We start from the raw sequence: 23673 nt of genomic DNA, 5'->3' as shown, positions 1-23673 counted from the left end.
GTATGCAATAATAACTTATTGAGTCTAATTTAATGGATGCCACCTTTTTGGGACAATAAAGCCTTCCCGACACCTACCCTTAACCTTTTGCTTATTTACTTAATTCGTCTGGACCATAGGAAGTTTTAACAACCGATATAATTATCCACCTCATAAATATAGTATCATCAAACTTTGATGCAATAAATAGGGTATGATTTAAAAATGAGCATCCCTCCAAAAACATCTACATTTCTGTCTCTTTTCAAGCACAATTCTATAATAAGGGGGTTATTATAGAAACCCCCGGGACCTCACTAATTTTCAAAGCCTGGCTACGGCCATGCCTGTAAATATGTTTTTTATATTTAAATAATTGTAAAAATCTATGTGTGGAAAATAATGTGTTTTTTAAACTTAAACCGCATAAACACATTGCATTACACCAAATACACAAAATAATGTTTTTAGCAATGTCATATGACCCCTTTAAAAAAGAAATTTAACCACTGATATGTGGCATTTTAGATCTCAGTCCGATGATCCATAAAAAGTTGATTTGGGCTTGTGTTTGTATTTTTCTCTTCAATAATGGATTTACTGCTAAACTGATCTCAGATAATGAGGAGTGTCATTGTTCTCTACAGGTTGAATAATTGTGGTTTCACAAATGAAGCTTGTGCTGCTTTGGCTTCAGCTCTGAGATTGAACCCTTCAAACCTGAGAGAACTGGCTCTGACTAAAAATAGAAGTCTAGGAAGTAATGGAGTAATTTCTCTCTCTACTGTACTCAGGGATCCTCAGTGCAAACTGGAGAAACTGAGGTAAGACCATGGCTGACTCTGACACATGAAACACAATGTAAAGTACTCTATATCTGAAGTGTACAGTCACTTTCTGCTGCTGTGAGTTCAGCTGATTGAGCTGGAAATGATTGAACACATAAGCTGCTCCTCAGTAACATGATACTGCAGGAATGAGGGTCACACTGACTTTACACAGACTTGACACTACCATGCAGTTTATAATATGAAGTACTTGTAGCCTAACTGTACTGTTTCAATACTCGTTGGGACTAAATTAGCCCACTTTCTAGTATATAAAAGTATACTTTTAAGTATACGTTTAGTATAACAGTCACAAACTTTGAGTACACAAATACCTCTATGTTTGTAGTTTGTACTGCAATTATATTTAAATTGAACTTATAGGTACACTGATATTTTACTAATTAAATACTTTGTATACTTTTAAGTACAGTCTCAGTAAATTACTAGTTTAGTAGTTTTATACTTCAAGTAAGTGAACTTTACATCATACTTTAAAGAGCCACACAGATGGGAAATAAAAATTACCTGTATTACAGTGTATGCTGTAGCTGTCCATCAGTGTAAATAATGTGCAAAGTAATTAAACCAAAAAGTACACGATTTGTAAAGTTATTGGCTTCTAAAGTAAGGAGTCGACTCTGAATCGCTGAAACGAGTCGTTATAGATTTCAAATCTTTTGCCCATCTCTATGTACGTCACTAGAACACTTTGCATAATAAGTTTCTACCGTGTTGGGAGAAACGAACTCTGACCTGCCCCCACCCCCCCACACAGACGCTATGGTTGGTGTGAGAGCATCATGTCGAGGAAACAGGTGTGTTTTTAATTGTGAAGGCAATTTTGTTTTATTTTCACTGCCAAAGAATGAAGATCAGAAGAACCAATGGCTAAAATTCATTTTTACCACAATATCAGAGCAGTACAACAAATCCCTTTTGTTGTGTTCACAACATTTCACTGATGACTGCTCTTCTAATCTCGGTGAGTACACGGCGGGATTTTCAAAGCGTTTGGCCATAAAAGAGGGTTCATTACCAACTTTATTTAGATCAACGAGCATCTCCGAATCACAACGCGAAGTATGATTATGAAGTTATGTGTCAGTATGTGTGCTGTCTGCAGCATGTCTGCGCTGATCTTCATTTACAAACACGTCATTAAAATGAAGTGTAACTCCTTGAATACTCAACGAAGAGACATGAGAGAGATATCTATAGAAAGCCTGACATATCTACTTTAAAACTTAACAAGTGCTGCCGAAAACAGATATTCTGTGATAAAGTAATGCATATGATAACAACGTGATGTCTATTTTTCACGTCTCCCTTCATTATATCTAATGTGACCACGCCCCTGCGCTGAACGCGGTATTCAGATTCAAACTGAAGCGCGCGGCTTGAATACACCCACACAGAAGAAAAAGCAGCGAGACTGTTCAAGTTTTTTATTTTACTGTTTGCTTCGCGGTGAGAGGAATAAGACATAATTCACCCCAAACAGATGCTAACGCATAGTTTACCGTGGAGGTGTGTACGGAACAACCAATCCAAACTGCTTATGTTAGTTGACCAATCAGAACACAGTATGCTACCGAAAGGTGGGGTTTAAGGAAACTGAATCTTTTGAACAGCTTCGCGTGAACCGTTTGGGGATCTCTGAGAATTTAGGTAATTTTAAAAGGATATTTTGACAAAATGACAATGTTTTTTAACCTTGGATGGATTTAAACCTAATGTACAGGACTTATAAACAGTGATGGGAAGCTTAGAATTTTCATCTTACTGGCTCTTTAAGTATACTACTATGTCCGGATTTAGGTTTTAATTTGTATATATTTTGTTATATGGATATCTGAACATACAAAACATCAAATGAAAGAAGAGAGTATCTGCTTGTAAACAAAAATATTTTATTATAGCTTAATGGATTCTTTTTCATAAAAAATAAAGAAATAACAATCTGAACAAAAAGCTGAAAAAAGACTATGAATTGGATTCTGAATGATAATCAAAACGTAGATGGAGTCGACCAACACCTCAAAGCTTGACTGTAATTATAACCTTTTCAGCGGTCTGCATTTTATTCCATAACGTTACAGTTTTGATGCTGTTTTATGTCAGATGATCATGTTAGACTACATGTGTTAGTATCTGTTGTTTCTTTTTCTTCTTCACTTGTTTTTTTTTTTTTGGAAATTCTGTACAGAAGATGTGTACTAGCGCCCTCTACCATAAAACAGCAAAAACACATATTCTGGGAGCGCAAGTATAGTTCAAATATAGTTAGACTTTTTGTAAATAAAAGTTTTTTTGTATTATTAGTATATTTCTAAGAAGTACATAAAAACTAAAAGCATACTTTCCTATTTTTAGTTTTAAAGAAGTATACTAATAGCACACTTGAATAAACTTCTTTTTCGTAAGGGTTGTGACTGTTTTTAAAATGTTTTTTTGTTAAAAATTATGAGGATTTGTAGATCTTAATGAGGATGTTTACTGTAGAGTAGCAGTGGCAAAATACATGTAGCACCTTGGGTTCATCTAATTTGTAATGAACCCTGAAAAAACAAAACTCATTGTTTTTATCATTACAATTTACCACCCTAATGTAAAAGAAGTTGGTTTAATGGCTTTCACTTTCCCACAACTGTTCCCATTCTACAATCGATCAAGTCAAGTCATATTTAATTATATAGCATTTTATACAATAAAGATCAAATTTTACAGAAGAAAATAATGATTCCATGATGCAACAGAGATCTACTTTGCTGTAAAGCAGAAAAAAACAATAGTTATTGTTCAGTTGAGGTCAGTTCAGCATTGATTCCATTCCATTCATTAACTTCATGAACATTTGCTCAGGATTTGACCACCCCAAATAGTGTAGAAAGAACTTAACTCTTGACTTTCTTCTTCTAGTAATTCAGCCATTTTTGGATTTTATAGTGGATCAGGATCAGGGTTTTTTACACCTCCATATGTGTTTGTACAGATCTAAAAAAAAAACTCAACTATGCACTGAATATTGTCACTAGTTAAAACAATTGCATTTTGCAAGACATACATTTTATGTAAAAATACAGACAAAAAAAAATTGAATGAATGAGACTTTGTATGTTTTTTTTTTTTGTTTTTTTTTGTGCTGTTACATTTCAGACATCAGCCTAATGATCCATCAAGCATATTGATTTGTGTTTTAAATTTGTTTTACGGATTTACTGCTAAACCAATACTGCTAAACTAGATCGAACTGAGAGTGAAGAATATGTCATTGTTCTCTACAGCTTGTGTGAATGTGGCATCACAGAAGATTGTTGTGCTGATCTGGCTTCGGCTCTGAGATCAAACCCCTCACACCTGAGACATCTGGACCTGTCTGATAACAGCCTAAAAGACACTGGTGTGAAGTTGCTCTCTGATGGTCTGAAGAGTCTTCACTCCCTTGAGATACTGTGGTAGGATTTATTGACTATAAACAGACTTCACTTTAACACAGTCAGAACTGAGAAATGAAGAACATGCTGAATTCGTTCTTACACTGTCTATTAGGGTTGGAAACCGAAAAACGGTTCTTATTCAGAATCGGTTCTGTTTTTTTGTTAAAGAACCGGAGCCATGAGCAAATTCTACGTTTCGGTTCCGAAAAAAACGATTGTTCCGACATGTGACCAAGCACTTTGAGCAGCCTTGCTCCGGCGTTTCCTATAAAGGATGTCACAAACCAAATTACAGAAATGCCGCCCTGCCTCTTTAATTACTGAGTATATTGTTTCCAATGACGCTCACTCTACAGACGAGCGTGCACATAAAGTGTTCAATTTGGGACAGGGCCTATTCTCAGCCTCAGACGTCACGCTTTCGGACCGTTGGCTAAACGCCTGATGCATATGGGACACAAAAATCTTGGATTTCCATTGCGAGTGTGTGCATAGATACTTCAGTTTGTGCTAAACACCAGTGCAGAAACCAGAGAAATCCAAATTTTACCTTCTATATGTTTACAGGATTTGTAATACCGCTTCAAATGCAAATAAGAGCTACACTGCTATTATTACTATACTATAAATTAGAGTTGTTCCGATTCCAATACTAGTATCGGAAATATCACCGATACCACAACAAATTCTGGCATCTGGATACCGATCCGATACCAGGCCCTCTTGTCAGATTGGTTGAATTCTACAGGATTTCTGCGAGAGGTGTGTCGTGTTCTTTAACGTTTCGCCTAGATACCATGGCGCCAAAAACCCCCTCATGAAACAAGAACGCCATCCTGTTTAGATCTGTGACAATTTTCAAAAGTATGTGAAATATTTTAAGTTCGCAGCATAGAATCTTTTACACACCGGTCTGTTATTGTGGCGGCATTTCCACACCTCAAAACATGACGATGAACAAAACGAACTGTGGTTGGTTTTTTCACATGTCAGTCGGGCAGGCCTTGGCTAATGAAAGCTGCTATGAATTCCAGAACTTCAGTCTGATAGTGATGGGAAGTTTGGATCATTTCACCGACTCGGACGTTTGAGTCTCGTTCAGCAAAATGAACGAATCTTTTTTCGAGTCATTTCGTTCATTTTAGCAAAATGTAATTAAAATGTTACGTGTTACTTCCCCAGCACATCTAGTACTTATGCAAACGTTGATTACACTTCGAACAATACAAAACTAAAATGCTATAAGATACAGAAAAGATTCATTCATTTTTTTACTTGGGTCTTCAGTCTGTGATTAGCTCACCTCTTGTCTGATAAGTCTTCGGCAGTGTTGCCAGATCTCGCGAGACAAATAAGCAACCAGGCCTGACAACAAGCCCAAAACAAGTTACTTTTTTCTACGGAACCCCCTAGGTTCTGGGAAGAGAAAAATAAATAAATAAATACAGTTGTGGCGAGTGGGGCGGGGCCGAGAGGCGTGGGAACGAGGAGTGAGGCCAGGTGTAGTGATTGGAGATGAGCTACACCTGCGCCCCACCGCCAGTATCGAGTCCCACGTAGGAGATGGAAGGATATAAAACTGGATCGACTATAGTGAAGGACGAGAGAGGACCAGGCCTGGGACGTTATTTTATGTGTTTGTTTTTATTTGTGCGCGTCAGTCGCCATGAGGGGCTGACGCGCTGTTTTGTGTTTATTTTTGAATATTAAAATTATGTTTTGATTGTGCGCCGGTTCCCGCCTCCTTCTTCCCGATGAATATGGAGATTTGTATTATTACAACAGTAAACATCTGATAATTAAAATTTGCACACACAAATAAATATCATCCTGAATTCACAAATTCTTTATTTATTGTTGCATAATAAAAACACGCATTTATTTAAAGTTTGCATCACTCACTGACTTGCCCTGCTCTGCTTCTGATTGGCTAGTACTTGTTGCCATCTGGGTCAGAGCCAATTAGAAACAGGATGTGGGTGGGAAAAAACTCTGCTGTCTCCTGTGTGTATGGGGAAAAGGGAGGGACAGAGAGAACAGGCTAGAACTCCTACGTTTACATAACATAGGGAAAATATCTGCTTGATAACTTATTATGGAGCTGGGAACAAGCCCAAATAACCAACTACCCTTTAGAAACAAGCTAAAAAAACTGCGACCCGCGACTACCAATATTTGTAAGCGATTTTACAGAAAAACAAGCCCAAAGTGGCATATAATAAGTGGACTTGGCAACAGTGGTCTTTGGGTTCAAGTCATTTCTTAATCACGTGACAGCCCCATACGCTACCACTGCAGTCCGAGCCGGAAAGATAATTGATTAGTTTAAAAAAATTCCTGGTCATTTCAAGTCTCATTAAAACCAACAAAAAATACAGTGGACACGGCTAATAACTGCATATTACTGCTACTAAACATCAAAAACAACAGCATATCAACTACTTTTGTTTTTAATTAATCAATCAATTGCAGTTTGCAAACAATGCTCAAACTTTAAAGGGTTGGTTCACCCAAAAATTTTAATTATGTCATTAATGTATACTGTCCAGAAAGGTAAGAAAAACATCACCAGAGTAATCCATGTGACATCAGAGGGTCAGTTAGAATTTTTTGAAGCATCAAAAATACATTTTGGTCCAAAAATAGCAAAAACTACGACTTTATTCAGCATTATCTTCTCTTCCGTTACTGTTTTGTGTTCACAGCACTGCAGTTTAGTGATATCCGGTTCGCTAACGAATCATTCGATTTAACCGGATCTTCTTGAACCAGTTCACCAAATCAAACTGAATCGTTTGAAACAGTTTGCGTCTCCAATAAGCATTAATCCACAAATTACTTAAGCGGTTAACTTTTTTAACATGGCTGACACTCCCTCTGAACAGGGCTGTGCAGAGACCTTTGCGGTGGCAGGTGCTCAAAGTATAAAAGAGGCACATGGAACAAGGCTTTAAATGGCGGTGTTCAAAATATCAATACAGCAATATATTGTGATGCATTCCTTGCTGATTCGCGTATAGATATGGACGATTATGTATTGATACAGCAGCAAATGCTTTGATGCAGTTTTGAAAAAGAAACAATAGAGAAGACAATTTTAAGTTTAAAATAATAATATAGCTCTGGGATTAGAAACTGAAATGTCTTAAATTGTGCCGACCTGATGGCTTTTTTCCCCTCTGTTCTACAGAATAATTTAGAACAGCGGTTATAGTAAAAACTATAGAAAATGTTCGTTACTCTACATTTTCCTCTTTCTCACTAGCCTCTGTCTCGGTCTGCTTCATGCTGAATCACGCATGTGCAGTAACATCAGCTCCTTGGTTCTCGAATCGGACGCGTTCGACAGAAACGGTTCTCGGTTCATTGTAAGAATAAATGTCGAAATAATTATTACCGGTATTTATTATTGTTCTGTGTAGTTTGAAGAGAAACATTTTTTAATCTTTACCCCGGATATATATTTTTTAATCAGGAAGAGGGTGGGGGGTCAAATGGGGGGGGTCCCAGCGTTTTTTGGCAGGGTCTTTTGGCAGGGTCTTTTGGCAGGCCCAAGATCCCCCCTGGCGCCGCTGGTGACTGTACAAGCCAGAAACTTTTTTGCACAGGCCTATCTAAAGGGTTAATGGTCCCACCTAGTGATCAACTGTAAAAATAACAAATTTTACCTCTTCCCAAAAGGGAAAACCACAAACAATCAAGAATGCATGATTATATATTGTCATGGCTTTGCAATCAAAAAATGTCGTTATAATGGAAGCCAATGGGGCAAAAACAGCCACGAACAGTAAATGAGGGAGAAAAAATTAAAATCTAATGCTGCACAAAAACTAAAAATGCATCAAAGCCAATGTTGCTACTAATCTTTGACATGCCCAAGACTGTTATAAAAAGTAAAAAAAAATCCAGCCACAATTACTTTTATATTGAAAATAATTCATTTTGTGTGTTTTTCCCCCAAATCAGTGAGATCGTTTATGAACTTGGCAATTAAAGAGTTAAAATCTTGGAGTTTTTTATAACATTTGGTAGTTTTGATCAGGACTGAAGTTGATTAACAGATTTATGCAAAATGAATATATATATATTTTTTTACAGCAGTTTAATTGAGTGGATGTTTTCATCCTGAACACAGCGAAAGGGTAGTGAATTTGAACAATGCACAAGGGTTAATACGCAGCGCAGTGACTTTAAATGCATTTAGTCCAGCTTTTCATTTATTATTGAATATTTTTCAATGTTCCACTCGGCAAGCACCAAATAGCCTAATTGGAAGCATTGTTGACAATTAAAGTAATAAGCAAAGCTGCCAGTTTTCAAAACAAAGCTGTTTAATTCAAATTGCATTGACTATCTTACTGCATAAAGATCCAGATTGTATTTTCGGTTGTCATTTCTTTTTAGTTCACTCCCTGATTTCAGTAAACACTGTTTTACTCTGCACATTGAACTTGCACATTAATGTCATAAAGAATAATAATAGTTAATCGCATTTGATTCTCTCATATGCATTCATAAATACGCAAATAACACACTATAGCCTATAGCCTAATGAGGCAAATAAATGTTTTCACAAAAACACACTGTTTTAGTGGCATGTGTCATTACATCAAACAAATAAAATAAAATAATTACCGAATTACACATTGCATCTCCTGACTGCATTATTATTTGTAAAATAGGGGCTTTATGGAGAGTGTGCCTACATGGTTATAAGCATAACAGTTTATATTTAATTAATTTAGGGAAATTAACAAGTGTCTTAGTCCTCAAGGGACTATTTGGCCAAGCAGCTTATTCCTGCTTGAAAAAGCTTTGTAAAAACATCAACTTTGAACTTAAACATTACTTACTTCCTTCCAGCAACACTACAATTGTCACAGCCACACCTTCTACACTCCCGGAATCGGACACTTACGCCACACCCACTCGTCCCCAATCACCCGAATTCTGAACTCCTGTGCATCATCACCAGAACCACATATAAAGCCATCAGTCACCATCACTCATCGTCTGGTCTTGCACCGATCTCCTCACTTGCCTGAACGCCATTATTAAACCTACCTGAACTCTTGAACCCTCTTCATCCTCGTCAGTCTTCCTGTCCCCATCGTCTTCATCTGAGCACCATCTGGATCACCGTTCACCATAAGGGAAGTTGTGTTGTCACCGTTCTCTCCACGTGTCAAGATTCACCTGTGTCTGAAACCTCTGATTCACATTAAACTACCTTATCACTGAATCCTCTGTGTCCTCGTCTGTGTCTGACAGAAGACCAGACCGCATGCAGAGCTCTTCGGACACGGGCGAGGACCGCACCGCGGATCCCTTCACGCAACTGGTTCACGCTGTACGGTCCTCACTGATGCAACAAACTCCCCCTTCTTCACCGGCTGTCAACAACTCAAACACCGCTACAACTCAGGTCACTTCTTCAGTTGCCCCTGCGAGTCCCATGGCCAAACCAGCGACATACAGCGGCACGGCGGAGGATTGCAGCGGGTTCCTGCTACAGTGTTTCCTCTATATGGAATCCACCTCTCATTTATTCACCTCCGAACGCAGTCGAGAGGCCTTCATCATCAACCTACTCTCAGGTAAGGCCCTCCAATGGGCTGAATCTCTCTGGGACTCGAACTCACCTGCCCTTGGATCCGTCACTAACTTCTGTTCCCAGTTAAAATCCGTCTTTGGCCATCAAACTTCTGCATTGTCTGTCCATGACCAATTATTTACCATTCACCAACAGAGAGATGAATCTGTGAGTGATTATGCCATACGCTTCCGTACTCTCGCTTACATAAGCGGCTGGAATGAAACTGCCTTAATTACAGCATATCGCCACGGATTGAATGACAAGATACAAAGTTTGATAGTTGTGTACGAAGACTCACTAGGACTAGAGAATCTCATTCAGAAATCCATTCGAGTTGCCCAGAGACTCACTGCCTGTCATCCGCTCACTCCCGCTGTACTTCCTCCGCCCGCTATACCATCTGTCGCTCCTCCAGCACCTGAACCCATGCAAGTGGACTCTCACCATCTGTCCGCATCGGAACGTCAGCGGAGGATCAACGCCGGGCTATGTCTCTATTGTGGGGGAGATGGACACCTCTTACCATCCTGTCCAGTTCGACCTCCACGCCCAGCGGTGAGTACCATCCATATACCTCCTCAAACTGCTCATCTAACTAAGACCTGGGTTACTCTAAGACACCGTTGCTCTTCTGTTTCAGTACAAGCCCTCATCGACTCCGGTTCGGCGGGGAACTTCATCAACCGGCAAACCTTAACTCGTCTCAACGCCAAAACATCACCGAAGCCCTGTCGAACTCAAAGTAACCACCATACAGGGAAAGCCGCTGGGCAAGGGTCGTGTCCACTATTTCTCCCCCACAATCATCCTCCGCGTGGGACTCCTGCACGAAGACATCACGTTCATGGTGCTGGAGGAATCCACCGCAGACATCATCCTGGGACGCCCCTGGCTTAACCTCCACCAACCTCACATCCATTGGCCCACTGGCGAGATCCTGAAATGGGGAATGTCCTGCCATCAGACCTGCATCACTCCTCCAGCTAAAGTCCCCAAGGTCAGTCCTCCCTTAAGGAAGTCTTCCCTACCGGTCCAGTCCACATCAGTGGAGAGCCCCGACACGAAGATGGATCATATCATCCCTCCTGAATATCGGGCGTTCCAGGATGTGTTCAGTAAGCGGTTGGCAACGAAGCTACCACCTCATAGGCCATGGGACTGCGCCATTGACCTCCTGCCTGGAGCAACCCTTCCTAAAGGACGAATCTATCCCCTGTCCATCCCGGAGCAGAAGGCCATGGAGGAGTATATACAGGAAGCCCTCGCTCAGGAGTTCATCCGACCATCTACTTCCCCTGCCGCTTCCAGCTTCTTCTTCGTGGCCAAGAAGGACGGAGGCTTGAGGCCGTGCATCGATTATCGCCACCTCAATTCACAAACCGTCAAATTCAGTTATCCTCTTCCCCTGGTCCCAGCGGCGTTGGAACAACTACGCGGAGCCAGGATCTTCACGAAACTGGACTTGAGGAGCGCCTACAACCTAATCCGCATCCGGAAGGGGGACGAATGGAAGACCGCTTTCATCACTCCTTCCGGGCACTATGAATACCGGGTCATGCCGTATGGGTTATCCAACAGTCCATCCGTCTTCCAAAACTACATGAATGAAGTCTTCAGAGATTACCTTAACAAGTTCGTAATTGTCTACATCGACGACATCCTCATCTACTCCACATCCAAGCAAGAACATATCCATCATGTCATCCTCGTACTCCGAAAACTCCGGGAACACCACCTTTACCTCAAATCCGAAAAATGTGAATTCCATACGCCCTCAGTCCAGTTCCTGGGTTACATCATCGACCCATGTGGCGTGAAGATGGACCAGGGGAAGGTGGACGCCATCACACACTGGCCTCAACCCGGCTCCATAAAAGAACTTCAACGCTTCCTGGGCTTTGCCAACTTTTATCGAAGATTCATCAAGGACTACAGTTTACTCAGCTCCCCTCTAACTTCTCTCCTCCGGAACCGGCCCAAGTCTCTGTCCTGGAACCCCGAGGCCACTGAAGCTTTCCACCTGCTCAAACAAGCCTTCAAGACCGCTCCAATCCTCATCCACCCTGATCCCAGCCACCAGTTCATCGTGGAAGTGGACGCCTCATTCACCGGGGTCGGAGCAGTCCTCTCCCAGCGGCAGGGGAATCCACCACGACTGCATCCATGTGCCTTCTTCTCGAAGAAGCTATCCCCGGCGGAGCAGAATTATGACATCGGTAACCGTGAACTACTGGCCATTAAGCTGGCTCTGGAAGAATGGCGTCACTGGCTGGAGGGAGCCCAGTTCCCTTTCGAGGTGGTAACCGACCACCGGAACCTGGAATACCTCCGTGAAGCCAAAAGACTGAATCATCGCCAAGCTAGATGGGCCTTGTTCTTCACGAGATTCAACTTCAAGGTCACCTATCGCCCTGGCTCCCAGAACAATAGAGCCGACGCCCTCTCCCGTCTTCATCAAGCAGATCCCGAACCCGAATCTCCAGAACCAATCCTCCCTCCAGCCATGATAGTTAGTCCTATCCAGAGATGTATAAAGTACTAGAGAACCATACTTGAGTAAAAGTACAAGTGCTCTATCAAAAAAGTGACTTGAGTAGAAGTAGAAGTGCTCTTTAAGCACCACACTTAAGTAGAAGTACTAAAGTATTCAACATTTTTTGTACTTAAGTATTGCAAGTAGTCTATTTTAAAATTTACTACTCAAGTACTGAAAGTAAAAGTAGAAGTATTGTGTTATGTAGCTATTAAAGAAAGTAGTCAAAAGTTTGAACATATTGTTTTTACTATTTCAAATGATTAACCTAAAGGACAATCACAATTCCTTTGACTGTAACTTCTTGTAAACAAAAAAGGGTTACTAGGGTTAGTTAGCCCAATTTGCAAAATGATGTCATTAATAACTTACCCTCATGTTGTTTCAAACCCTTAAGACATCAGAGGGTCATTTAGAATTTTTTGAAGCATCGAAAATACATTTTGGTCCAAAAATAGCAAAAACTACGACTTTATTCAGCATTGTCTTCTCTTCCGTGTCTGTTGTAAGACAGTTAAAAACAAAGCAGTTTGTGATATCTGGTTCGCGAACGAATCATTCGATGTAACCGGATCTTTTTGAAACAGTCCACCAAATCGAACTGAATCGTTTTAAACAGTTCGCGTCTCCAATACGCATTAATCCACAGATGAATTAAGCTGTTAACTTGTTTAATGTGTCTGACACTCCCTCTGAGTTAAAACAAACCAATATCCCGGAGTAATTCATTGACTCAAACAGTACACTGACTGAACTGATGTGAAGAGAGAACTGAAGATGAACACCGAGCCGAGCCAGATAATGACTCGTTCACGAGTCAAGAACCGTTTCTGTCAGACGCGTCCGATTCATGAACCGAGGAGCTGATGATACTGCGCATGTGTGATTTAGCGTGAAGCAAACCGACACACAGAGCGTCTGGAACCGAACTGATTATTTTGGTGATTGATTCTGAACTGATTCTGTGTTAATGTTAAGAGCCCATGTGCAGTCAACGCCAATGACGCCATTGCATCGAGCGCAAAAGAATCGGTGAACTGTTTTCTTCAACTGGTTTATTGAATCGAACTGTCAGAAAGAACTAACGTTACTGGTCATCCGAAAACCGATGCAATCGGTTCTTGACTCGTGAACGAGTCATTATCTGGCTCGGCTCGGTGTTCATCTCTCTCTTCACAGCAGTTCAGTCAGCACGCGCAGTCTCGCTTGATTCGCTCAATGATGTGCCAGCTTCATCAAACCTGTCATCTACAGTTCTGGCAGTGGTTTGTAATGGAATGATTCGTAACATTATTATAATTGTAACGAGTAACGATGCAGCACATTAAAAAAATATCGGAGTAAAAGTATTAAACTCAGCGAAAATATGTACCGAAGTAAAAGTTGAAGTAGGAGAAAAAAATAATACTCTAGTAAAGTACAGATACCGCCTTTTAGTACTTAAGTACAGTAGTGAAGTAGTTCTACTTCGTTACTATACATCTCTGGTCCTATCCAGTGGAGTATTGATCATCTGATTGCACAGGAAAACCTTCAACACCCTGCTCCGCCGGGAGGTCCAGAAGGGAAACTCTTCGTCCCCCCTCAACATCGGATTACCCTCCTGGACTTAGCTCACACCTCTCCGGGCTCTGGACACCCAGGCAGGAGGCGGACCCTCTCGCTCCTACAACAGCGTTACTGGTGGCCATCGATGGCTCTGGATACGGTCCGCTACCTCAAAGGATGCTCCGTCTGCGCCATAGCAGACACCCCTAGAAGACTCCCGGAAGGTAAACTGGTGCCTCTGCCCATTCCTGAACGTCCATGGACCCATATCGGCATTGATTTCATGACTGACCTCCCTCTCTCTCAAGGCTACACCTGTGTACTGGTAGTGGTCGACAGGTTTTCAAAATCATGTAAACTCATCCCTCTCAAAGGACTCCCCACTGCGTTCGAAGCGGCAGAGGCACTATTCCACAACGTCTTCCGTCACTTTGGCATCCCAGAAGATATCGTCTCCGACAGAGGCCCCCAATTCATCTCTAGAGTCTGGTCAGCTTTCTTCCGTCTTCTAGGGGTGTCCGTCAGTCTCTCCTCGGGATACCATCCTCAGACCAACGGCCAGACGGAGCGTAAGATTCAGGAGCTGGGGAGGTTCCTGAGGATTTACTGCCACCGTAACCAGGACTGTTGGAGCCAGTACCTACCCTGGGCCGAATACGCTCAGAACTCCCTCCAGCAATCTACCACCGGGCTCACCCCCTTCCAATGTGTCCTTGGATACCAACCTCCGCTCTTCCCATGGTCAGGTGAGCCCTCGCAGGTCCCAGCGGTAGATCACTGGTTCCGACAGAGCGAGAGGGTCTGGGACTCGGCTCATGTGCATCTCCAGCGGGCAGTGCGGAGGCATAAGGAGCAAGCGGACGCTCGTTGAGGACCCACGCCGCAATACCAACCTGGACAACAAGTCTGGCTCTCGACGAGGGACATCCGCCTCCGATACATCGGACCATTCACTATTGAACAGCAACTGAACGAAGTGACCTATAGACTCCAACTCCCTGCACAGTACCGTATCTCACCTTCATTCCATGTCTCACTCCTCAAACCCTTCACTGAACCTTTGTCTCCTCCATCCACAGAACCTGGTGATGATGCCGTACCTCTTCCTCCGGCCATCGAAGACGACAACGACATCTTCCGGGTGAGAGCTATCCTCGACTCTCGACGACGGGGTCCTCAACTGGAGTACCTTGTGGACTGGGAAAACTACGGCCCGGAGGAGCGTTGCTGGGTTAATCGTAACGACATCCTGGACCCCAGCCTTCTCACTGACATTCATCAAGACCATCCAGACCGCCCCGCTCCCCGTGGCCGAGGTAGACCCCGTCGTCGCACAAGATCCCAGCCGTCAGGAGCCGCCCGTGGAGGAGGGGGTACTGTCACAGCCACACCTTCTACACTCCCGGAATCGTACACTTACGCCACACCCACTCGTCCCCAATCACCCGAATTCTGAACTCCTGTGCATCATCACCAGAACCACATATAAAGCCATCAGTCACCATCACTCATCGTCTGGTCTTGCACCGATCTCCTCACTTGCCTGAACGCCATTATTAAACCTACCTGAACTCTTGAACCCTCTTCATCCTCGTCAGTCTTCCTGTCCCCATCGTCTTCATCTGAGCACCATCTGGATCACCGTTCACCATAAGGGGAGTTGTGTTGTCACCGTTCTATCCACGTGTCAAGATTCACCTGTGTCTGAAACCTCTGATTCACATTAAACTACCTTATCACTGAATCCTCTGTGTCCTCGTCTGTGTCTGACAACAATCAATGAAGGTTAAATAGTAAAAAAACAAAATAGATAATTTAAATGGAACCAGAATCAGTTCCGGAAAATTATATAAATATATGTTGAATTTTGACATTGCCAACCTTTAAATTAAGTTGACAGTAAGTAATAAACAGTATTGAACATTAAGTATTTGAGTATTGTGCATTTTTCCTTACCACTATTTTTTTTATTTGTTGATTTAAGGATTTTAATGGAACCGGAATCAGAAAATTTCTAACGATTTCCAACCCTAGTGTCTATATTGTACACTTGTGACACTGCTCCACAACAGCTTTCTATGCCAAACACGACAAAGCAACCATTAAAAATGCATTTGTCCTTTTGTATCAAAATTAGTGTGGTGCTCGAAGTATGTCATAAATAGAACAGGGCATCAGTTTACAGTCAAGTATTATTAATATATTTTTTTTTGCATTACATTGCTCTGAATCTAGTGAAAACAAAATCACTGATTGTAATGGGTTTTCTTTTGTCACATCGCGCCACTCTCTTTTAGTGTGGATACTGTGGTACTGTAAGTTTACATTTAGGCATCTGGATTATTGGATTAGGGACAGCTGTGATGCCCTCAAAATGTAGGGGTAAAGATCTTAAACATAATACATACTGCACTCTGAATTTACTTGCTGTGTAATGTAGGTCAAGCCCATACACACACATGTACACACACCTTAGTACAGATAAATAAATAACATTATAAAATTCAGCTTTGTAGTGACATAAAAAATTACTTTTTCTTAAATAAATTACAGACAGTATAATAATGAAAATTATGCCATTATAAAGTACCATTTATCCTGCTTGAATGAGACTTTAGAAGTTTTTGATTATGTTTTTTTGCTCTGTGAAATTTTTGACCTTTGAGAATGAAGAGTGTGTCATTGTTCTCTACAGGTTGTGGGGTTGTCGTTACACAGAGGAAGGTGCTACTGCTTTGGCTTCAGCTCTGAAATCAATCATTGAACACCTGAGAGGGCTGGATCTGTCTAATAATAGAGTAGGACATTCATTGACTCTGCTGTCAGAAGTAATACAGGATCCTCGCTGTAAACTGGAGAGCCTGCAGTAAGATATATTCTCACACATAAAACACAATGTAAAGTACAGGTGCTGGTCATATAATTAGAATATCATCAAAAAGTTGATTTATGTGAGAAATTCCATTCAAAAAGTGAAACTTGTATATTATATTCATTCATTACACACAGACTGATATATTTAAAAATGTATTTCTTTTAATTTTGATGATTATAACTGACAACTAATGAAAACCCCAAATTCAGTATGTCAGAAAATTTGAAATATTACTTAAGACCAATACAAAGAAAGGATTTTTAGAAATCTGAAAAGTATGAGCATGTATAGCACTCAATACTTAGTCGGGGCTCCTTTTGCCTGAATTACTGCAGCAATGCGGCGTGGCATGGAGTCGATCAGTCTCTGGCACTGCTCAGGTGTTATGAGAGCCCAGGTTGCTCTGATAGTGGCCTTCAGCTTTTCTGTATTCTTGGGTCTGGCATATCGCATCTTCCTCTTCAGAATACACCATAGATTTTCTATGGGGTTAAGGTCAGGCAAGTTTGCTGGCCAGTTAAGAACAGGGATACCATGGTCCTTAAACCAGGTACTGGTAGTTTTGGCACTGTGTGATGAAATCTGCATCCTGATCTGCATTAGAAAATGAAATCTGCATCTCCATAAAGTTGGTCAGCAGCAGGAAGCATGAAGTGCTCTAAAACTTCCTGGTATACGGCTGTGTTGACCTTGGACCTCAGAAAACACAGTGAACCAACACCAGCAGATGACCTGGCACCCCAAACCATCACTGACTGTGGAAGCTTTACACTGGACCTCAAGCAACATGGATTGTGTGCCTCTCCTCTCTTCCTCCAGAGTCTGGGACCTTGATTTCCAAAGGAAATGCTTTGAAGGAAAAATTTACATCATCAGAGAACATAACTTTGGACCACTCAGCAGCAGTCCAGTATTTTTTGTCTTTAGATGCTTCTGACACTGTCTGTTGTTCAAGAGTGGCTTGACACAAGGAATGCGACAGCTGAAACCCATGTCTTGCATATGTCTGTGCGAAGTGGTTCTTGAAGCACTGACTCCAGCTGCAGTCCACTCTTTTTGAATCTCCCCCACATTTTTGAATGGGTTTTGTTTCACAATCCTATGGTGGCCGAGAGAGCTCAATACGCTGCAACTTAAGAAAACACATGCATATTGAAAAAACACCAGCAAATGAAGAAAACCTCTTCATCAGTTTGACAACACAAGTGTTGCAAATCCTCACAACACATGCATATAATGAAACACACTGCAAATCCTCACAACACATGCAAATTAAGAAACAATTAATGGAGCGTTGCAAATTTATTTTCATAAACCTTGAAATTATATTTAGCTGAGGATATTAAAGTTAGCCATTTTAAAGGCCGTGTTGCAAGGTTAATTTTTTAACGAATTTGTGCAATTTGCTTGTTGGTAATATAAATTTAAACTGTTATCCATTGTATTTTATGTTGTTGGGTATCACAAAACGGAATATAATACGAAAAAGTAGGTACTATCTTACAGCGTTCTCCTTTCCCCCACAATGCATTGCATCACATCACGTTGGGGAGAGAATTTACCAAAGCCCGCCTTGAGAGCATTGAGAGTGACTAGAGAGAGACGAGTAGTAGACGAGAGTATTCAGATAGCGCAGATTATAGATAAATAGATAAATACATAGATATATATATATAGATAGATAGACTACATATATATGGATGGATGGATGGATGGATGGATAGATAGATAGATAGATAGATAGATAGATAGATAGAGAGATATCGACCAACAGCGACCGAAACGCACTCGCTTCCCTACAGCATAAGCTTTTCAGCGCAGTTTCCATGGGACAGCACCCACACAAGCTCCTGTCAAACACAGGGACAGACACACGGCTACATTTGGAACAACATTTTCACCGGAGGAAGAGATAAACGCTTAGAAACGTCCATATAGCTAGCATGATGCCTTCTATTTCTAGATGACAAAGACAAAGTTTACGAGTACTACGACACTATGACAAAGGTTACCGATACTTATCTGAACTAACGTCATGATCACTGCCACTAGATATAAAGAAAACAATGATTTTTTTACTCGGTGCTACTCAATGACAGTAAAAAAAAAAAAAAAAAATATATATATATATATATATATATATATATATATATATATATATGTATGTATGTTTGTGTGTGTGTGTGTGTGTGTCGTTATTGTGCACTGGAGCTAGTTTACGAGCAGCTGCGATTCTAAATGATAGCAACTCACCAGGACACTTCACCAACTCCACTCATTCTCCTCGGACCATGCATTACAGGCTTTGACGGACATCAGTTCTTGGCAATTCCTCATTTGCCCTCTCCCGGCTGCCTCGATTGAAATTACACGGCTGCGGGCCATCATACATGTTGGCTCTTGACACCTCTTCCTCATTCCAGTCAGTCGCTATAGTTCTGATGCTGCAGGTTTTTGAGCTCGGAATCACTATTTCATTTCACTACTAACGACTTTGTACCGTTCCAGGAAAGTTACGCCAAACTTTCTGAGCGCAAGGAATTGTAACTAGATTATTTATTTTATTGCAACGTTGCATTGACCTAAAATCGTTTTTTTCAACGTGTACCACTTGCATAAACACTGCATCCGTAGGCAGTATTATTCGTAGGGGCTGTCATCGTTGTTTTGCGTGCTGTGTGACCTAGGAAATCGGAGTACATCGATCTAGTATGAGACACGAGTTCACGGGTGGAAAGTCACGGGTTTGACTGCCGTTCCAGGGCACTTTCACGGGTTTAAGGTTGGAAAAACACGGGATACGGGTTGCCTCGAACGCGGCATCATACTAGACTGAGGCTACTACCTTTCCTCGACCTCTCCCCAACATGACGTCATCACCGAGTTGCGTAAAAAAAAAAAACGTTTATACCAAAAACTTAAAAAATAGGTCTTTAAGCCCATTTTTGAGACATTTAAAAAATGATATACATATCTTGAGTTATTTATGTACCCATTAATCGAAAGTGGTGGTTAACCTGCAACATGGCCTTTAAGTAAAGTTTTACTGTTAAACATGTAATTATTCAGCTTATTTAGGCTAATCATATCCAAAAGATAAATGAATCATGCAATCAGGGTGTTTAAAAAAATTTAATGAAATAAAAAACCTCACCTTTCAGTTCACCAGCAACTCCACTGACCAGTAGCCACTACAGATTAAGCAAATCCCAGCACGTTTGTTAAATTGCATGTTTTGTGAGGATTTGCAGTGCATTTCGTTATTTGCATGTGTTTTGAGGATTTGCAACACTTGTGTTGTCAAACTGATAAAGATGGTTTTTTTTATTTGCTGGTGTTTTTTCAATTTGCATGTGTTTTCTTAAATTGCAGCGCCTTGAGCTCTCTCGGGCACCATACAATCCTCTCTAGGTTGCGGTTATCCACTATTGCTTGTACACTTTTTTTCTACCACATCTTTTCCTTCCCTGTGCCCTCTATAATGTGCTTGGACACAGTGCTCTATGAACAGCCAGCCTCTTTAGCAATGACCTTTCAGTTATAATCATCAAAATTAAAAGAAATAAACACTTGAAATATATCAGTCTGTGTGGAATGAATATATAATGTACATCATACAAGTTTCATTTTTTGAATGGAATTAATGAAATGAAGTGTTCAGTCTCTTTCTGCTGTTGCGACTTCAGCTGATTTGAGCTGGAAATAATTGCACTTAGTATTGAGCTGAGAACTATGTCCATGTCTACACTTTGGAAAAAAATTAACATAGATCCATGCAATAAACTGCAAACAATAACCAAAAATACATAAAAAATACTATAACATATTTATTTTTTGACACAAATTAAAACAAGGCAGTATATGGATCAGTGGTTTGTACAATGGTTCGGCTGACAAAACACCTTTCCAAACAACTTTCAGTAGACAAAAACTACATAAATCCAGAATAACTAGCAATGTCTTCAAGACATTTTAAGAAACGGGCCTCCAAAGCTACAGTACTGTGAGAAGTTTTAGGCAGTTATGTAAATATAATGTAATTATGCTTTAAAAAATAATGTCATAAATGGATTTTATCTATCAATTGACTTCTATTAACAAAATGAAATCAATATTTGGTGTGACCAACCTTTGCATTTAAAACAGCTTTTGTCCAGGATCACTTGCACATTGTTTTTCAGGTAGCTTTGCAGAAAGTTTTCTTCAAGCATCTTGAAGTTTTTTGAAGTTGACCACAGTTGTTTTGAATTTAATTTGTCACAGTTTCATCTGTTTCTTCATGTAATTAGAGACAGATTCGATGATGATGCGATCAGATTTCCATGTGGAGCATCGGCTGTTGTCAGAATGCTTGTGCATTCAAAAATCTCACTAGATTATTATTTAAAAAAATAATGGCAAAATTAATGTTTGGAAATGTGAACTGATATTTTCTACTGACGCAAAACAGCAAAAGATAAAAATAACTGGGCAAACAGCATTCTTGGGGTGAAAATACTAATATGCCCAAAGGCTGATTTATATTTTTGCATCGGACCTACACATAGACGCACTCCCTTACACCAAAGCCTGACGTGCACCTCTCCAAAAATCTAACACGTCAATTCTACGTGCACCGCAATCGCTGTTATTGGTCTGCTAGAATCCCTCCCTCCGTAAGTTTTGTGTGTGCTTATGTGCACTTAATATATTATATAATATATTTTAATGTTATACTTTCTTATATAAAATAAAACAAAGCAAAGAACAAGTGTCTTATCATTTATTGTACTATATGGCATTATACATCAGTAGTTGTCCATGACCAGATTTAAGATTTTTATTTGTCAACATACATGGTTATATGGAGAGCATATGACCAGCAGTGAAATGTAAATCAGGTCCGCTCTATGGACAGTGCAATTATTAAAGAATACAAACACAAGAAAATTATATATAAATGTGGTATGGAAAAAGTAAGATAAAAAAAATTTGCAGGACAGTATACTTTAGACTTATAAATATTATTAGCAGGAATGTACAAGAGAAGAATGTGCAAAAGTTTGTATTTACATAGCAGCAATAGAGGTAGTAAAAAAAAAGTAAATAAAAAAAAAATAGAAAATTCTGTGTGCTAGTGTCAATGTCAGTATATTTAGTATCTTACTGATAATTAAGTGAAGTCATGTAGAAGCTAAGAGACTGAGTTTGAGTTTAGGAGCCTGATGGTCTGTGGGAAGAAACTCCTCCTAAGTCAAAGTTTTAGCCATCAGGATGTGCATATGAATGTGCTTACCAGATGACAGGAAAATGAAAAGACATCCGATCTGATCTGAGAGAGTGAAGAGTGTGTCATTGTTCTCTACAGGTTGTATTTATGTAGTCTCACAGTTGAAGGCTGTGCTGCTCTGGCTTCAGCTCTGAAATCAAACCCCTCACACCTGAGAGCAATGGATCTGTCTGACAATAATGTAGGTGATTCTGCAGTAAATCAGCTCTCTGCTGTACTGGAGAATCCTCGCTGTAAACTGGAGAGTTTGTGGTAAGATCATATTCAGACTCTTTTAAAGTAACTTCAAAAACACAGCACATTGATTAGTGTTTTTATTTTTTATAATGGATTATCTTCTAAATCTGATCTGAACAGAAAGTGAGGAGTGTTTCATTGTTCTCTTCAGGTTGAGGGGTTTTGGGATCACAGATGAAGGTTGTGCTGCTCTGGCTTCTGCTCTGAAATCAAACCCTGGACACCTGAGACAACTGATTCTGCATAATAATAATATAGGACAATCAGTAAGGAAGTTGTTTACTGATATGAGGGATGATCCACATTACATACTACACCACGTGCAAATCTGTGAGTATATATATTTTTTTTACTTTTTAATTTGGCCTAAGTTTAGTAACAGGCCTTATATGTGTGTAATTGGAAAAAGCTGAAAATAAGATAATTCAGCTCCACTTTAGTCTCTGTACTTTAAACTGTTTAATGAGAGTTTAATTTACTGACTGATGTATGAATATAGATCTCTTACAATCACTCCGTTTGTAAGTTGTTGATCATGTAATTCATCTATAAGCAGTTTTTCATTCATATCTGTAATATGAATATGCTAATATCTTTGGCTGTTTTTGCTGATGTGATATGACAGCAGTAATGTCTCATACTCATGTGTTTTACTGCAGGACTTTAGACGTCAGTCCAGTTTCCCCAGGATCAGCTGATGGTGAATAAAGAGCCAATACAGAAGCACAATCACACAATCAATAGAGACTCAAGACAGATTTTGCTTTATGCTGGTCTGTTCTTTTAAATTACAGATTTCCACAATGATTTTTTAGAGGACCTGAAATCACTTTATCATTTAAAACTCAATTTTATAAACAAGGGCCCATGAAAGCACCATCAGCGAGTTGGAATTGTTTAAGATTCACTATATATTAATTACAATGTAGCTGTAACACTAAATACACTACAAGTGTACACTGTACACTTTTTAACAAATTTTCTTGGACTTGAGAATATTTAAAAAATAACTCAAGTATTTTATCCTTTACTCATTTCATGAAGAAATAACTTTTACTTATAAGCTTTTACTATAACTGCATCAAGTATATACTTGTTGATGTAGATGGGACTCTTATCATATTTGAAACACAGGAAATATTTCGGCTGATGCTGATGCTGATTCTGGTGTTGCCTGCTTCACTTTTAGCCAGTCAGCAGTCAAATGTGATGATACATGATTGATGGGTTTTTAGCGTGATAAGGGATCAGATTTTGATTGCATTGTGTATTCAAGTGCTCACAATGCCAGAGAGGCCTGAATACAAGTTACACTAAAGAGTGACTCCACTCTCAAAATGTGAAGTACACCTGTGGAGGGCGATGATAT

General features: G+C 40.2%; 1 protein-coding gene across 1 annotated transcript; it reads left to right on the top strand.

Annotated features, from left to right (window-relative positions):
- The first annotated feature begins 600 nt into the window (after positions 1–600).
- On the top strand, positions 601–23156 carry LOC113113268 (ribonuclease inhibitor-like). Its single transcript, XM_026279411.1, has 6 exons — positions 601–803; positions 4094–4264; positions 16619–16789; positions 22146–22319; positions 22456–22634; positions 22964–23156. Coding segments are annotated over exons 1-6 (900 nt in total). The 3' UTR covers positions 22966–23156.
- Positions 23157–23673: the final 517 nt, after the last annotated feature.

The sequence above is a fragment of the Carassius auratus genome, chromosome 13 (genome assembly GCF_003368295.1).
Source record: "Carassius auratus strain Wakin chromosome 13, ASM336829v1, whole genome shotgun sequence".
Classification (NCBI taxonomy): domain Eukaryota; kingdom Metazoa; phylum Chordata; class Actinopteri; order Cypriniformes; family Cyprinidae; genus Carassius; species Carassius auratus.
Note: the sequence above shows the minus strand (reverse complement) of the source record. Positions and strands in the feature narration are given on the sequence as shown.

Excerpts from the sequence above, each read along its gene's own strand:
- LOC113113268 (XM_026279411.1), top strand. The coding sequence starts at position 601 with ATGAGGAGTGTCATTGTTCTCTACAGGTTGAATAATTGTGGTTTCACA. Across the intron at positions 4,265-16,618 it reads CACTCCCTTGAGATACTGTG|GTTGTGGGGTTGTCGTTACA; the intron begins GTAGGATTTATT and ends TGTTCTCTACAG. Across the intron at positions 16,790-22,145 it reads TGTAAACTGGAGAGCCTGCA|GTTGTATTTATGTAGTCTCA; the intron begins GTAAGATATATT and ends TGTTCTCTACAG.